At 43.2% G+C, this 17,732-nt stretch overlaps 1 protein-coding gene across 3 annotated transcripts in view; it reads right to left on the minus strand.

Moving 5' to 3' along the window:
* Positions 1–12,629: 12,629 nt before the first annotated feature.
* NRP1 (neuropilin 1) overlaps positions 12,630–17,732 on the minus strand; it is a 136,024-nt gene continuing 130,921 nt past the window's right edge. For all 3 annotated transcript variants that reach the window (XM_081163544.1, XM_081163543.1, XM_081163542.1), the window contains one exon: positions 12,630–16,966. In XM_081163544.1, the coding sequence (XP_081019670.1) occupies positions 16,674–16,966 (293 nt within the window). In that variant the 3' untranslated portion in view covers positions 12,630–16,673. The remainder of the gene's footprint in view (positions 16,967–17,732) is intronic.

A 17,732-nucleotide genomic window follows, 5' to 3' on the forward strand; every position in this document is an offset into this window, starting at 1 on the left:
CTTTTCAAGGAACAGAAATTTTGTAGCAAATGCTCACATTCCTTGAAGATGCTTGTCAAGTGCGAACACTTCTTGTCAAGCAGATGCTTAATAGGTGTGAAAAGCACAAGATTTAACAACAAAAGAACATATGCCCAACTCTTCCTCCCGCCCACCTCGCTCTTCCAGAGCTTAAAAATAAACTCATCTGCACAGTGTTTCTCTTCTTAGCTGTGAAAGAATGAAATAGGCTGCCACTTACAGGTGTTTTTGTTTGTATCTCTCAAATCAGTGGACTGAAAGCCTAGGTTATTCGTTTGGAGTGTTCTTATGAGAGGGAAACATTTTCCTAATGCTGGGGTTGCCAAAGGGTGGCTGGGTAGTGTTGTGGTGTGTGCTTGCTTGTGGTTGTGATACTCATGGCAGTTTCTCCAGTTTGCAAAAGTGCCACTTTTTTATCACCAAAGTAGCTGATGACCATTAGCAATGCAATACAAAAAAAAATAATATAAATAAGATAAAATTCAGAATAAGCCCAGCAAGTCACCACAAAATACAAAGAAATCTAAAGCACCAGTGAGCAACGTAAGATTTTTGAAAGAAGACAAAACCAGAGACAAATAAATGAATAAATAAATGAATATGTTCCTTCCACCAATCTAAAAGCAGGCAGGAAAGGTGTGCTTCTCTTGGGAGGCTATTCCAAATCTTGGGTACTACAGCCAAAAACAGCCTCTCCTGGGTATCATGGTGTAGTGGCGTGCAGAAGAGTTTGGGTTTGATATCCTGCTTTATCACTACCCGAAGGAGTCTCAAAGCGGCTAACATTCTCCTTTCCCTTCCTCCCCCACAACAAACACTCTGTGAGGTGAGTGGGGCTGAGAGACTTCAGAGAAGTGTGACTAGCCCAAGGTCACCCAGCAGCTGCATGTGAAGGAGCGGAGACGCGAACCCGGTTCCCCAGATTACGAGTCTACTGCTCTTAACCACTACACCACCCAGGCTCTCACCACACTTCTCATAGTGAAGGCTATGTTCTCCCTTCACTGTTTGACGAAGTCTGCCTCTGAATAGTAGCCCTCAGGCAAAAAAATGTTTCTCACTACTTCTACCTACTGGGGAACTTGTGACCCTCCAGAGCTTGTACTCCATCTCCCATCATCCTTGACTTTTGTCCATGCTGGCTGAGCCTGATGGGAGTTGGAGTCTAGCAACTTCTGGAGGCGCTCCATCCCTAAGGAAATGGGCTGAGCCTCTGGGACTGAACCTGGAAGCCCTGCTTTTTGCCTGTAGCTCTCATTTGTGCTCTGCAGACTGCTTCTTGAAATGTCAAATGACAATAAGCTGTTCATACAGTGACCTTATCAATGTAATCCATTCAGCACTTCTGACCTGCAGCTGATGTCTATCGGAGCGAGAGCGATGCAGTCATTACTGTGCAGTGTCTTCCTCGAAGTGTGTCAGGGCTAATTCAAAACGAATGCTCAGATGAGATTCCTAATTCTCATGCATGGAAGGCAAGTGAGACAAAATAGAGGCGAAGGCCATTCGTGGGTAACACCTGCCTTTGGATTCATCACAGTGGAAGGTTTAGGATCCTAACTCTGACCATTCCATCTTAGTTTTTGTGATGGTACAGAGGCAAGTTGCAAAATAGTTTTTCACAAGGAATGCATTTCCTGTGCCTATAAAATCTCCTTGCGAAACCTACTTTGGCAAACAGCTCTGTCCTATGCATATCTAAGAAGTCCTATGCAGTTCAGTGGGACTTATTCCCAGAGAAGTGATAGGACTGAAGCCTAAGTGTACAGTCAATGTGAAAATGATTCTTTTTCACTCACTATTTCTCATGAGGAACTGATGCAGCCCTTAGCATCAGATGGCATTCTTAGCATCTCTTGGGGGGGGGGGAGCCTAATATGACCCAGGTCCCAAACTGCAGACTACGTTATTGATCCATCGTAACCCTAGCACTTACACCTGAAAGCAGCACCCCAACACCTGCTCCACAGAACAGGGTTTTTTTCTGTAACTAAGCAATTACAAACTTTGCAGTCTTAAAGATTCCAGACTCCTTCAATGGGCCTGCCTGGCATGGGTGGTAGGCAGAACTATTAACACCTAAATATATGCTAATATATACCTTCTTTATTTCGGTCCAAAGACCCACAAAAGCATTCTCAAAAGCAAAATAAAACAGAAATGCAGTGAAAGGATTCCAAGGCAGTCACTATGTTTTATCCAGAGCATGTAGGTTTCTATTTCTTATTACTTCCGAGAAGAACTTAGCCACAGCCAGGATAGTATCATTTGACATATCTCCAAGGAGGTACTTAAGGTAGAAGGTTTCGGATTTTCCAGTTAAGTTTACCAATAGGGGTTTAATTAATTGATCCCTGGTTTGTTTGAACTGCTCACAGTGTAGTAGGGTATTCCTCATAGAGTTGACACCCTGAGAACATAAGCAGAGCCTATTCTGGCAGGGTATGCCAGACAACCTACTGTTTAGTACTTCTGATGGAAATACATTTTGTCTGGCTTTGGTGAATAATCGGCCATAGTTAGGTACAGACAGATTCATGAAATATGATGGTAACTGAAAATCATGGCCATAGTGGATTCCAGGTCCACATGTTACATAAGATCTAGAGCAAAGATCGCTGCTTGAAATATCCCATAGCCTCTGCCTCAGGGGATTTGAGGGTAATATTGTAGCCCACATGATGTAAAAAGACTGCCAATTTGCAGTGCAGGGACAGCAATCCTTTGCAGACATGATTTCCAGACAGGGCTGTCACCATTCTCGGAGAGGGCAGACACCCTGTCCTTTTAAGCTGCTGCATAGCAGACAGCACTCTGACATGTGTTTTTACAACCTTGGAGCAAAAGCTTCACCTGTTGATTGTCCACCTGCCCTGTACCTGTCATCGGCAGAAGAGCCCAGCCAGGGCAAAGGTGGCAACCCTATTAATACAAGGGTTTAGGGTTTTTGTTTTGCCATCTCCCCCCCTCCTTTCAGTACATTGTCTTAGTTTGGATCCATTTAGCATCCCTCTGTTTCCTCTAATGCCCAGTGACATGTTTTATTATGTAATGCCCTGCAGTTGGCACTTGTGCTCAGTAGTCGAATGAGATTTGAGCCCTCACAAAGCAGGGCAGTAATGTATGCATGGACTGTGCCAGCGCGGAGACTATCTGTTGTAAAAATGGCTTTGATACCTTCTAAGCGGAGTTAGCTGCCAAAAATCCTGTAACAATGAAATATCATTTCAAAGCTGCCAGGCCCTTCCACCTCCCCCTTCCGCACCCAGCTCTCCATTCCCCAAAGCTCTGTAAGTACAAGGAGCCCTTAATGAGGAGCTGAAGATCATTATGTATGCAGGTGCAAAATGACAATGACAAGGATTTTAAATCAATCTCTCCCCATTATGCAGTCACCTGCCAGCAGTGAATGTTTCACCCCTTTTATTTCAAGCTGCCAAATGTCATGGGGGGTCAGACCTGTTAGCACAGCATTTTGGGGGCATTTCCTAATCAACCTTTCACATAAATTATGACCTCTTTTGTTTCCCCCGCTGACTGAGGCACTTTAGCTGTCACACACTCTTTTGTAAAAGCTCTGTTCTTCCATTACACTTGTGTGTGTGTGCGCATTTCTCTTATTAACATTAAAGGGAGCTGCTAGCAACGTGTGCTTTAAAAGAAGTCAGGCAAGCATCCGGAGATCCTTAGGATAGCGATTTTCAAAATGCATCCGGGAGAACTCTGGGATTCCGTGGAAGAAGATCAGGAATGACAGGCCGGCACCAGGGCATTGCTACAGACATATCATGTCATCTCTTTCTCCTCTTCTCTGGCTGCCAGTGCATTTGCAGGCCCAGGTGTCTGGCCTAAAGGGTACATTCTGCTCCCTTTCCCAATTATTAAATGGGAATTCTGGGAGCTGGAAACTCGATTCTCCACTGTGCAACAGGACGAGCCTGCTTACCATCTGCCTTTGTGTGTAAGAGTGAGTGGATTCTGGAACGCTTGGGATGAAAAGTAGCTCTGAGAATTCCTCCTCCTAATAATCTTCAGCAAAGCCTTTCCCCATGAAGTTTTTCAGGGATGCATAAACTCTCGCCGAAGGATATTGTTACGCTCACCCTGCTTCTTTCAGCTGCTGGATTCTGGCAAGTCCCAGAAGCATAAAAATTGATTACATTTTAAAATGGCCACAGGTGACATTCTTTTTTATTTGGGCTCATGCTTCATTTCACGTTGAGAATAACCGTCCTCGGAGTAATTGTGCATCTCCTGCCAGCCAGTGGGAAATGAGTTTCATAATGCTCTGGCATTATGCAGGCTGAGGCTTGAAAAACATATGGCGCAGTTCTGAAAAGATGAATCATTCCGATGTGCCTTGGACCTTAAACTGAGGACTCTGTCCGTGTCCATCCTCACCTAGTCAAACTGCTCTGGCAATAGCTGTAAACCTGTTGGAGGCCTAAATTGATGGGGGAGCTCTGGAATAGCTGGAAATCTTGCCCTCCTCCCTTCCCAGAGCCCTCAAGGATGATGGATGCAAACCACATTCTCAAAGATATTAAATGATACCTTGAAATCAGCTATTCTCCAGAGTAGGGGAGAGAGTAGCGGCAGCAGAGAGAAAAAGGAGCTTAGAGCCGCACGTTACTACATATGGACTTTTCCATTGCATACATACACACCACACATTTAAAACACATTATTCCACCCCAACAAAAAAATAATGGAATCTGTATAGTGTTGGGAATTGTGTGGAGTAAAGTGTGTTTCACAGAATTCTGTTTTGGGGGGATGTATTTTTTTAAATATTTAATTTTTTTCTAAAAAAAATTGGGACGCGGGTGGCGCTGTGGGTAAAAGCCTCAGCGCCTAGGGCTTGCCGATCGAAAGGTCAGCAGTTCGAATCCCCACTGTGGGGTGCGCTCCCACTGCTCGGTCCCAGCACCTGCCTACCTAGCAGTTCGAAAGCACCCCCGGGTGCAAGTAGATAAATAGGGACCGCTTACTGGTGGGAAGGTAAACGGCGTTTCTGTGTGCTGCGCTGGCTTGCCAGAGAAGCTTCGTCACGCTGGCCACGTGACCCGGAAGTGTCTCTGGACAGCGCTGGCCTCCGGCCTCTTGGGTGAGATGGGCGCACAACCCCAGAGTCTGTCAAGACTGGCCCGTACGGGCAGGGGTACCTTTACCTTTTCCTTTTATTTTTTTAAATTATTCCACCTTTCCCCCAGTGTAGGACCCAAGGCAGCTCACAACACAATTTAAAAAGAGATGCAGCTAAAACAGCAGCAGCAGCAGCAACAACAACCAGTTATTAGTATAAAAAACCCCAAATATTAAAAACAGCACTGAATCAAAGCCAAACCATTTAAAAGCACAACAAGTGGCAAGGAAATATTCAACAGCCACCATTAAAAGACTTGCTGCAACAGCCACTTAGTGGCCAAAGGCCTCTCTAAGAAAAGAAAAGAAGTATTTGCCTGCCAATGAAAGCAAAGGCAGACTGGGGACCAGCCTAGTCTTCTGTGGAAGGGAGTTCCACAGTCTGGGAGCCCTGATCCTGAGACATGGTGCTCTTTAAGCGTGCTGAGTGCATGCAGCCTCAAGACTACATCTAAGTCAACTTTGCTAGGGCACAAGTCTGGGGCCCTGTCGCTGGGGGTGGAGCATAGTGGTAGTCACTGTGATGTCTTTTGTTTCCGTACAAAAACTTGTTACAGAAGTTAGACTTGCTGTATAGCAAAACTTCAGTTGCGTCTTCCGCCTTCACTTCCCCAGAGGGTGGTGGGTGGCTCCTTTCTAGCACAGGTGCTGCACCCCCAAAATGAAGGGCAACATTTGCACAGAAAGGCACCATGCCATTGGTCCTGCCAATGTGATACTTCCTACACATGTTGCTGGATCAGTGATGGAAGCAGAGTTCCTGGACTCAGATGCCTCTCATGATTCTGAGAGATTCTCTCTCCCTCCCTCTCATGCCTTTTCATTTAGTGTGTGGCTCTCTTTCTTAAGTCACCCAGGGCTGTTATTCCTTTTTGCAATACACTGCTGTACTGTACTATATGCATGCTCTGACTTACAGGGGCTGCATTTAGTGAATGAATGGCCCTAGCTCACTGAACAGGGTTAGACTAGACATCCTTTTGTTCCCTTCTAAATGTAGAGTTTCACAATTTGTGATCTCCAGACCCATCTGCCCTCTGCATCCCCACTTTTTCCAATCTCCTCTGTGTTCAACAACCTCTGATGCTGCCAGCCCTTTTATGTAGTCTCCATCTGTCTCACACAGGCATTACTACCATGCGGAGTTAATTCTGCTCCAACTTCTAGGCATGTAACTTTGCTGTATCTTGACTGCGGATCTGCTCTGGCTGTTTCTGTTATCTCTTTGCTGGGGAGCCCAGACAGCCCTCCTTTTATTTTCTCCGCAGAGCCTGTCATACCTGTATCATTGCTAGAGTCATTCCATTGTTCTCAGGCTCAGAAACTAATAAATCCTTTAGATTTCTGTGGTCAAGTCGTGGGGAGTCAGGAATGCTTGATCTACCCAGCTAGTCAAGATTTCCAATATTTCCCCAACAGCTATTATTAACTTCATGATTTTAAGAGTCTGGAGGTTAAAAAGAGAAAACAGATGAGGAAGAAAAGAGCCAGAAGATACAGACATGAGTTGGCAGAAAAGGGGAAATTAATAAAATTGAGGGCCGAGGCCCCTGGTAAAGCACTTTCTTTAAACCGCGCAGACTTCTTTGCAGTATAAACTGAATGCGCATATGGCAAACCATTTGTGGGAATCTTCCTCCACAAGTTCAGTGCACACATGGATATGCTCCAAGGATGTTCCCTTAAAGTTCATGACATGCCTCACACTAGGGATTGGGGCTCATGGTAGCCACCAGTTTTAGTGTGAGTAAAAGGACGGTTCTATGGTTCTATGTACTCCAAAGCGCTTGTGCAACTCACAACTGAGGAAAAGCCTCATATGGTAGGTTCAGACACATTGCCATGGCTTTTGTCGAATTGCAGGCCTTCCAGCAGAGCAGCCTGAGTTATTTTGCTGCCTAATGCAGCAAGCAGCAAATAGCACATGCACACACACACACACACACACACACGCCTGAGTCAGGTTGCATTGAGCTCAAGACTGACCATATTGTTTTGCTACCTGAGATGAAGAATGCCACGAGTGCCTGGGAGTAAGAACAAAATAAAACATTTTCATGACACCTCAAATCCGGTGCCTGAGGCAACCGCCTCATTTTGTCTAATGATAGGGCTGGCCCTGCCTTCCAGGAACTGGACTGGAGCTCTCATCCATGCACCAGTGCATCTCTTGGGGAAAATCATGGGTCTCCTTAGTCCCTAGTTGTTTGATTGGCTGCATGCCTTTCTTCACTCCATCTCAACTGTTATTGGCCACTCTCCTCTGCTGCCCCTCTCTAAATGTGTCTTCCCTACTTCTCACAAACACCAGATGAGATGCTCAACTTGTGTCTGGGCTGTCCCTGATAAGACTGTATCACTGGGGCTCATATGACTGAACACACACACACGGAAAACTAGTATGCCAGGGGAAAGGCTAGGCTAGAGTCCTCCTTAACATCTAACTTTTCAGTGCCAGGATTTTGTGTGTGTGTTGTTAAGTTGTGGGTGAACATATCAGACGACACAGCGATTCTTCAGACAGCTCTTGTTTATTCACAGGCCAGAACAGAACTGGGCTGAAGGGTTCAGCCAACCTGCTTAGATAGAGCTCAACTACAAAGCAACAGTAACAACTTTCTGTAACTATCCAATCACTGAATGTCACTTTTAATTCCTTATTTGCATATGTGGACCTGAGTGAAAACTATCTACAGTATCCCCCTGCTGGCCCAGGGTGAGTACATAACGTGTGTGTGTGTGTGTGTGAGTGAGTGAGAGAGAGAGATAGAGAGAGAGAGAGCATTCAATTACACAAGCCCCCACTGCAGTCTGAAAAGCACAGCCCAAACATAGCTTTGCCACTTTACTGGCTCTTTGTAAGAACCAAGTCTTTTTACAATACAACGGCTCAGCACTTTCACTCCTCATTCTGAACTTGCCTGTTCCTATAAGCCTTTCTCCTGGTTTTTTAGCTTGCTTTGCTCTCCGCCTACCTGGCCTGCCTTTGGAGAGCTGATCTCATTTCACCCTTCCTACCTCTGACCTTCCTTCGCCTGTTCCTTAGGCTAACTCCACAGGCAGGCCAACTGACTGTAAAAGGCTCAAACTTACAACCCAGATGCTTCTTCCCGCTTGCTGAGAGGCCCTGACTCGTCAGTTGTGTGACAATCTCATTGTGACAAGCCAGCTCCTACCAACTCCAGATTAAAAGATTACCGCCACCTTTCATTTTTTGATGGCACGGGTCAGGGTATTTGAGCAAACTCTGTAGAAACATCAACAACAAAATGGATGCGTCTCTGACATCAAATCAAAAGTAATGAATTGCAAAGTTTAATTTGGATTTCTAGCAACTGCATAGAGTTTAATTAGTGTGTGACTGAAAGGGAATTTAAAGAGACAAGGGCTGTCAAAAGCTATTCCTGTCAAGCCAAGTCTACAGCGTAACACAGCGTAATTTTGTTGTCTGTGCCATATTGACTTCACGCCAAGTCATACAGATGTGCTTCAAATTCTTGCCTTGTTTATGTTTCTGTATGTGGTGTGGAAGTTCTCTGGTTAGGACCTTTGGATGAAGTCCATGTGCACATTAACAAATTGCTGCTGGCCTCAGATCTTCTAGGAAAATTATAAGCTGATGCCCTTTTCTGAAGCTCTGTCAAGTTTTTCCAAGAATTTTTTTCCAAAGTATTGTTGACCCAGAAGTCATTGCTGATTCTTCAGAGGCGTGCTCTGGACTGTCGTATCTTCCACTGAAACCAAGAGAATTAACTTTCAAGGAAATTGCTCAGGATGCTTGATGAGCCAGTAAAAGTAATTTGCATAAATGCTGGATGGTGCCAGCTGTCATCTCCAATTGGACCTCCAATTGGAATCCAGCTCATTCTTCTTTTAGATATTTTGTGAGTATCAATAACTCACAGAAAGGACAGTGGTTCTCTAGAGATCCTGGTACATTGTTGACACAAAATGTTAAACACTAGTAGCACTAGCAAAAGCAGCAGCAATACCTGGGGCTTTACACAATCCTAAATTGAGTGCCACAATCCTACATTAGAGACCAGAAGTTGGGTTGCCATGACACATGGCCCCCAAAAGAGGAACTGCATCAGCACAAAAGAGGATATAGATTTGTATTAAATTTGCACACACTGATTTATATGTGTAGATTCAGATTCAGAAATGATCTGCTTCTTCCATACAGACCGCCTCCCCCGGGTGTTAAGATCAGTGGAAGGGGCTCTCTTGATCATTCTACCTTCCTCTGAAGTTATGGGTGTATTTGTGGCCTGGGAGAGTACCTTCTCTGTGGCAGCCCCTAAGTTGCGGATCTCCCTTCTCATAGAGGCTTCTTCTGTATAGTGGCTTCTGAACTATGCAGCTTTTGCTAACTTCTGAAGAACAGCTCAGGATGGCAATACCTCAAGGACTGCCTCTTTCCATATAAACCTACCCAGACCCTGAGATCATCTTCTGAGGCTCTTCTTCATGTGCCACCTTGTCAAGCAGTCCGGAGGGTGGCAACATGAGAACGGGCCTATGGAATGCTCTCCCCAGGGAAGTTTGCCTGGTGCCTTCATTGCACACCTTTAGGCGCCAGGCAAAAACGTTCCTTTTTAACGAGGTCTTTGGTTGATGTGTTTGACATCCTATACCCTTTTAAAATGTGGCTCTTTTCTGGGGTGGGTGGGTGTTATTGGGTTGTTGTTTTTATTCTGATTATATATGTTGTGATCTTTTCTGTGAACCACGCTGAGACCTCTGGGTATAGGGTGGTATATAAACTCTAATAATAATAATAATAATAATAATAATAATAATAATAATGATGATGATGATGATGATGATGATGTACTACTTTACTCTGGCCTTTGACACTTTGCATGTGTTTCAGGGCCCACCCTATTGGTGTGAATGCAATCTGCTTTTTACTGTCTTGAACTCTGAATTGTTGTAACCTGGGACTTTCTGGTGAAGAGCAGGTAATGCATTTGGCAATGATGATGATGGTCATTGCTATGGGATCCATGGAAAAGACATAAACCCTTAGGTGAGAAGCACTGTTTTCATCACAGCAGTTCACATATATTGTTAGACAAAAAAACACTAAAAAACGATCTAACAAATCATAGCTTTAACAACGGGAGCTGAAGCCAGCAAAGCTTCAGTTGTGCCTCTGGTTCTTTCCCATCCACATCTCTGCTTTGGTTTCTCCTACTCCATACCTCAGATATGACACCAAGGTTTATCTCATACCTAGTTTAATATAGCTTCAGCTCTGTCATAGTCTGGGAAAGAAGGTATGTATCTCTGTCACTACATGTGCTATTTTAAATCTGATCCTTGCCTGCCTTTTATTATTCATAATTGCTCCACTTGGCTTTTTTTCTTTTTTCTTCAAAAAAACCCAACCCAAACCGTTCTGCAGTTTTAGTTTCCCTGGAGTCACAATTTCTAAACTTGGTTTTGACTGTCAGATAAGTGTTAAATTTAGTAACATGAATGGTACTTGATCCCAGCAGTCCAGCTAATTCATATTACAGCTCATAATTACTGTATCCTGCTCTTTGTGCCTACTAGCGTGTCGACTCGCAGAGCAATGATTTGTTAAAGCATTAATTTCTTCCTCTCCATTGTATCTCATGCCTCTGGTTACCCTCGACCACATTTTTTTTAAAAGAAACTTTAGCATTAGTTAAATTATAATGGAATATATCTTTTCAGTTATCTGCCTCTAGAGGATAGAACAGATAGTTGTCTTGCTGTAGCTGATCATTTCACAGTGGCCCTTTCTCACACACACATAGGAACTCCTCAATGAGCAGCAGACATTTGCATCCCCTTCAGTGGCAAAAACTCTTGGTGGATATGAAATGGAAGGCACACTGCCCTGTGAGGAGAGAGATTGTGGTTGCCATCTTTCTCTCATTGCTGATCTAGCCCAGGAACTTGTTCCCAAGGTGGCCAGCCTGGAGCCAATGGGAAGCCTGCAAGCAGGCAGAATGCCTCTCCACCTAGCCCTTAGAACTATCTCCAGGCCACTTCCTCATCGCCCCTGCTTTGCATCCTCCTCGAGTGCCTTTGTCTGTCTGGAATATGTCTGATAAGATCTCTTGGAAAGAGAATAGAAAGGGTGTGTGTGAGTGCAATTAAAAAAGTAAAATTAACAGCTTGGGGTTTGCACCAGAATACGCCCTCCATCTCCTTGGTAGTGTTTGCATCTGTAGGCTCCACACTGCCAAGCCAAATGGACTAAATGTGTGTGTGATGACCATGATAGTCCCAAACTTCTTATTTCAATTTCCTGTGCTAGGGCAAGGCATGTGAGAGGCATGGAGCAGGTTTCTTGCTGCGGTGGTAAAGTGCAGGCGGTCTTGAGCTGGAGATTGAAGCTCTGCTTTTTTATGGAACAAAATTTAAGCAAACCGTATAGCAGCTTGTCATGTGAAGGAGTTGCCATCCTGGGTTTCTGCTACGCTTCAGCACCACCATTCTGAAGGGCTGGAGAGCACTGTTGGGACTTAGCACCTTAGCAGTGACTCACAGGCTCAGAAAGGTCCCACCTGATCAAGTGGTGGATGGTGACCATTGGAAATGATGAGGTGGAAGGCAAGGACCCCGACAGCAGCTGGAACCAGAGCCAATGTCAGGCGTGGAGTAAACTCAGTCTACTTGTGTGCCCGTCCTTCTCCTTGCCAAGTTCTACAAGGGCAACACAGAGACTACGGAGCAGGGAGATGACAGGCAGTGCCACCTCCCTGGGCTGGTTGTAAGTGAGAAATCAGGCAGTTGGGCACTGCCTGAGGTTGATGAGGCAGTGTCCCAATTTCCCTAATGGACCAGCATCCAATGTCTGATCCTATCTCTTAGAAAAGAAGAGTCCGTTTTCTGTTTGGGCAAGTTATCATAGCTGCTTTCTTGCTTGCCTGCCTGCCCAGCATCCCTATGGGACTGACAGCTAGGACCTCCATGCCACCAACTTTCCTTGGAGGTTTTTAAGCAGAGGTTGGTGGTCATCTGTCATCATGGATACTTTAGCTAAGATTCCTGCATTGTACTAGATGAATCTTGGGGTCCCTTCCATGATTCTATGAAATGGGAAGTTCTGGTAGTGGTCTGCTTTTCTCTCATTCAGTTGGCTTTTGCAAAAGGCTCATCCATGCACAGAAAAAAAATGTTTCAGTGCAAAGATTGTGTTGTCCGGGGTATCTGTGGCAAGCTCACTCAGTGAGGAACTTTGAGTTGCATAGTTGATAGCTAATGCTGGTCTTCGTAATGTGATGTGGGACATTCTAGAAGTGGATTTTGAACATGGAATTGCCTTCAGTGCTTCTTTGTTTTAGTCTGTTTTCAGGCAAGTTTTCAGACTAGCAGATGAGAATCTTAACATCTGTGCTTGTTAAAAGATGCTTTTAAAAGGTAAGCTGTTTTTTTTAAACCAGTACAGCTGTAAGCATAATAAAAGTCATGAAGGTATGGGGTATTTTATGAAAATGTTTAATTCAACTGTTTCTTTGGAATGTAGTAGTCATTGTTTGGAAATTTTAAATTACAATTCAATCCTATGTGTTCCCCCCACCCTTTTTTAAATGCTACTCAGTGTCCGAGAATACAAACGTCATTTAAAGTTAAGGCTTCGCTGTTCATTTTGAAATAACAATTTAAAAGTGTCATATTGTCATAGAAAATAAAAAATTTCTGTAAAAAAATTCGCACAAAATTTTATGATGGTACAAAACATGAAGCAATAATATACCAGTAAAATGAATTCATTTTACTACAGAAGATTTTTATAAGTTTTTTTTGATAAAGAAAAAAATATGTTATTTTACACTTTCAAAATTATGAAACAATCTAAAACAATATAAACTGAACATTTCGTAACACTGCCTTTACAAATTAATAACTTTATAAACATATATTTTTTAAATATATTTATCAGTGCAAGATACTTTCTTTTCCATCTAAAGTTGCAGTATCGTTTTTCCTTTGCTTGAAAGGGCAGTTTTCATTCAATTCCTGTTTGAAGAAATCATATCCCTTGTTCTTCCGTTCTAGCATTAAACAGCCACAGCACTGGGGTTTCCTTATTCTGTTCATACAAATTTGCACTCTGGCTCATCAGCTCCAAAGGTCTATGTTGACATATCTGCTGGAATAATATTCACGGAACTCCCCCTTCCCTATTCCGGGATGTGACAAGTGGCGCAGCAGCCAATGCTCCCCATCACAGGCATTGAGTTGCTGGCACGGGAAATTTTAGATGAAGCCATAGGAAAAAGGGTGCAATGCGCCAAGCACTACTCTTGTAGAGCTTGATCTGTTTCCGTGGAGTTGGCACACACTGAAACAAATGGAGGATGCACACTGGCAGTGCCTGGTGGATTGCAGCCAAAAGCTTTACTGTTCCAACTAGAACAAAACAAATAGCTAACCCCACATCCATTTAAACAAATTGAAATGTTTTTTGAATGAGTTTACTTGGGCTTCCCCCTCCCCTCTGTGATAAGTCATGAGTCTATATTCATGCTCGCATCTTCCACGTTGCTCCCAGAGAGAGGCTTGTGATACTGCTCTCTTCACATGAGCAACTTAAGATCCATGGAACGTTACTTAAAAGGTTTTAAGCAGTCCCCTGGAGCAGAGAACGTGCCACTTCTGGGTTTGGTTCTGCACTAAATAACATTTGGCGCATTCAATACAAACCAAATAATAGTAGAGGTTGTACTCTACTGGGGTTGGTTCACACATGCATGTTTATGACGTGTTTCGTAGTGATATCAAGTGATTACCCACTCGTGTGATGCATCAAAGTTTTTTTTTTAACACATTATCTAGCATCAGCTCAAAACACAATATTCTTCTATGGAGACAGTTCACAGAATTAACTGAGAATCACCCCAAGCTGAATAATGAAGTGATGAGATAAAGTGATAAGGAAATGCCATTGTTCAGTGGTAGAGCGTATGCCCAGGTCAATCTGCAGCACACTTAGATTTAAAAGCTTATCATACAGCAGACTTAGGAAAGACCCTTCTTCACTTGAAACTTCGGGGAGGTTGGTATAGTCAATATCAGGCTAGATGGACCAATGGTGTGACTCAGTGGAAGGCAGTTTCTTCATTCATATGTTCATGCATGTGTGAACCAGTTTTTCTCAATGACGAAACGTGAGCTTGGCTCATTGTTTCCAAGTTCTGCCAAGTGCATGTCTTTGCAATTAAACCCACCAACTTTGAACGATGTTTGCACTCATTTAGGTCACGGATCTTAAGATGCTCATGTGACGAAAGAAGAGTCAATAATTACATAACACAACTAAATATTACATGAAACAAGTGCAGTCAAAAATTATTTCAGCTTGCTCTTCCCTTTGGGATAATTAACTGGCAAGGTGAGCCAATTTCAGTATAGGATGGATATCTAAAAGCTGATTCATATGCTATGTTTCGTTAAGGTGATTTTTCTCACGGTAAATGTTGAGCCTAAAATACAGCCTTGTGTGGGCGATATTCCTGGAGTTTTCAAAGATTTTCTCTGCTACAGTAAATACCAGCTCCCACCATGTCAAGGTGCATTTGAACAAAATATTTGCCATACACACAGCACTGAGGTGGCAAAATCACCTTGTGGTGACTCTTGTGGTCATTTAAGATCTTATTTCAGAAAATCATTTAATTCCTAAATGCATTGCATCAGTTATCAATTACTTTTTATAGACATTATTTTCAACATTAAGTCAGCTGTTTCTGAAGGGGGGAAAAAGTGGACCTACAAATAATTTGCATACACAGTGCTCTTAGAAGAGTAATTTGCAACAAAATCCCCATGTGGTTTGGTACATTCTCTGTTTGAAGGTTTTGTCCTCATTTAGGATTAATATGTTATGTACTGAATTTTGTTTAGCAAGCAACTTGTTGATCAAGCCAACATAAGCACCATCTATTTGTAGCAGCATCAGTGTAACCCTAATTAGCACAAATCAATCCTACACCGAGACGACCACTTTTAAATTGGACAGCAAGGCTAAGAGATGGCAAGAATGGCCTTTACTTTGCAGGAAAAATTATTCATTGCCGTCTATGAATACGAATGCATGGCTTACTTAAGGGGAAAAAACAGATACTGTCACTTTATGCTGTTAACAAGAAAACCCAAAGTTCAACTTTGGAGGGTAGAGTTAAGAAATTTCCCTTACTTTAGAAAAGCAAAACAAAACAAAACACAACACAACACAAAAGTCTAATAAAATTATTTTTGCCATTACCAGCAAATTAAAGCTGCATTTCCCTTTCCTTGGCAATGGCAAATGCTTATGCAACAATCTACGTAGAGACAAAGAGGAGGAGAGAGCAAGAGAGAGATCACTTATATTTGAAAATACATTCTATATGAAAGAACCATAAAAGGAGGAGGAAGGCAGGAGATATTGCAGCTTTGTACAAAAATGGTCCAGAGACATGAAACTGAAATACAAGGAAATGGAAGAATCAAGCCACCAGGTTGTCCCGTTTCCTTAAGCCCTTGCCTTCCCAAGGTTTACTTACGCTAAAATATACTTTCTCGTTAGTCAGTGAGCCCTTAGGGTAAGTAATAAGGACAAGGACTTTTAACTGGAGAAAGAGAGAGAGAGACAAAGCTGGAGTTGATGATAACACAATGAGAAGCAGTACAAACAAAAAGGCACTTGAGAGGACACACACTAGCCAGTGCCAAGGACTTTTGCTTTGTTTTTGTTACAGTGTTAGGCAGTACACTTGGTTCGCCGGTTGTTTCTGGGTGATGGCACATGTTTCTTGTATGGAATTCACAAGCACAAAGTTTAGCACAACACTGAGAAACATCAATAAAATTCTGACTGTATTGCTTGGTAAACAGAGCTGACACACTAGACCAGTACTGATGCTACCAGTACTTTTGTTTTGTTTCAAAAGCACCCCTAACCCTCCGTTGCCTATGCACAACACAAGCAATTATACACAAATACAGGTTCAGGAATCCACCAAGTTGCTGTTGCTCCCAAATATTTTAGTCTTTTTCTGGGCACTGAGCTACAGAGAGCGTGTCCATCTAAAGGACCCCCACCGGAATACACTTTGTGACAGCATCTTGGATTTTTGCACAGTAAAAAGTAAAACTTGCTCATCAAAAGTTGCAAAGGGGGCTGGAAGGAGGAAGGAAACAAACCAAGAGGGAGGTGGGGAAGGAAGGCAAAATGAAAGCAAAACAAAACATCCCTTCTTAAGTCAATCATACTTGGTCTCAACACCAGCATTTGATTATTTCAAATTAAAACAGAAACAGAAGTAGACTGTACATGATTCAGATTGTTTAACACAGATTGTTGTCCAAGTTTTAGGATATCTGTTACACTCACTGAAGCTCCTGAGAAAAGCTTGGCTCAGCGTCCTCAACGCAGTTTCCAGGCTGTACAGTAATAGAAGATCCACAGTTCCCCAGCCTTAAGCTGGTTACATGTTCTTCTGCCTCAATTCTCTAAAACTTCTTCAGCTGCTCCTACATCTTCATGCCTCTGAGTAAGTATTCTGTGCGTTCAGTTTGTCTTTTTTCAATTTCACACCATCCACCAGTTCGAAATTGTAGTTCTCCAGGGCAGACAAGTTCCTGTCTGACATCCCATTGTGCCAGCAAGCGCAGTACAGAATGACACCGCAGATCGCCCCCAAAAGCACGCCCAGTGCACTCATGGCTATGATGGTGATTAGAATGGGGTCAAGAGTCTTCAGCACGTTTCCTGGCTTTCTGGAGATGTTGTCGTTGAAAGTCTCCCCGTTCTCATGGTAATCAGGAGTAAAACCTGCAGGGGAACAAAGAGCAACAGTGAGGATGTGACTTGGGCATCCAAAGCTGAGGGAGTGAATGAATGAAAGTCTGGCGTGAGGATGTGAATAGTGTATGTTCAGTGATAGAAGATGGAGCTTGATACATTTGAGATGGGGGTTGTTTTGTTCCATTTTTATGGATGGGTGTGTTCAATGTGTTTTAACTTAATTCTGTGCATATCTTTTGGTCAAAGAAACATATGACAAAAGTGCAAATTTCAAACACAGCTGCAAATGCAAATTAGGTAGATTCTCACTAAGATATAGTTTGAAAAATCCCATCGCTGCATTCCCAGGCAAGGCCTTCTTGGTGGTGGTGCCCAAACAGCAGAAGTCCTTGCCACGGAAGAGGCAGCTGGCTGCTTCTCTCTGTGCTTTTAGGCATCACCTAAAAACAACACTGTTTAGACGCACTTTTCAGCAAAGCAGCTTGGGTATAATTCAGTATCTACCATATTTATTATGCCTTTTATTTATGTTATTTTGCTGATTACTGCCATCATGATGATTGTTAGCTCCTAGACTACTGGCAACGATTCCTCTCTCACACCACCTGCCATGTCCTGAAAAACAACAACAGCTTCCAACTCTACAGTTATATGATTCTATTTTAAACAGAGGTTGCAAGGCCATCTGTCAGGGATTCTTTAGCCGCCATTCCTGCATTGCAGGGGGTTGGACTAGATGACCCCTGGGTATACTTCAAACTCTACATTTCTCTGATTCTATGAACAACTATTG

Source organism: Podarcis bocagei (assembly GCF_964188305.1).
Source record: "Podarcis bocagei genome assembly, chromosome: 12".
Taxonomy (NCBI): Eukaryota; Metazoa; Chordata; class Lepidosauria; order Squamata; family Lacertidae; genus Podarcis; species Podarcis bocagei.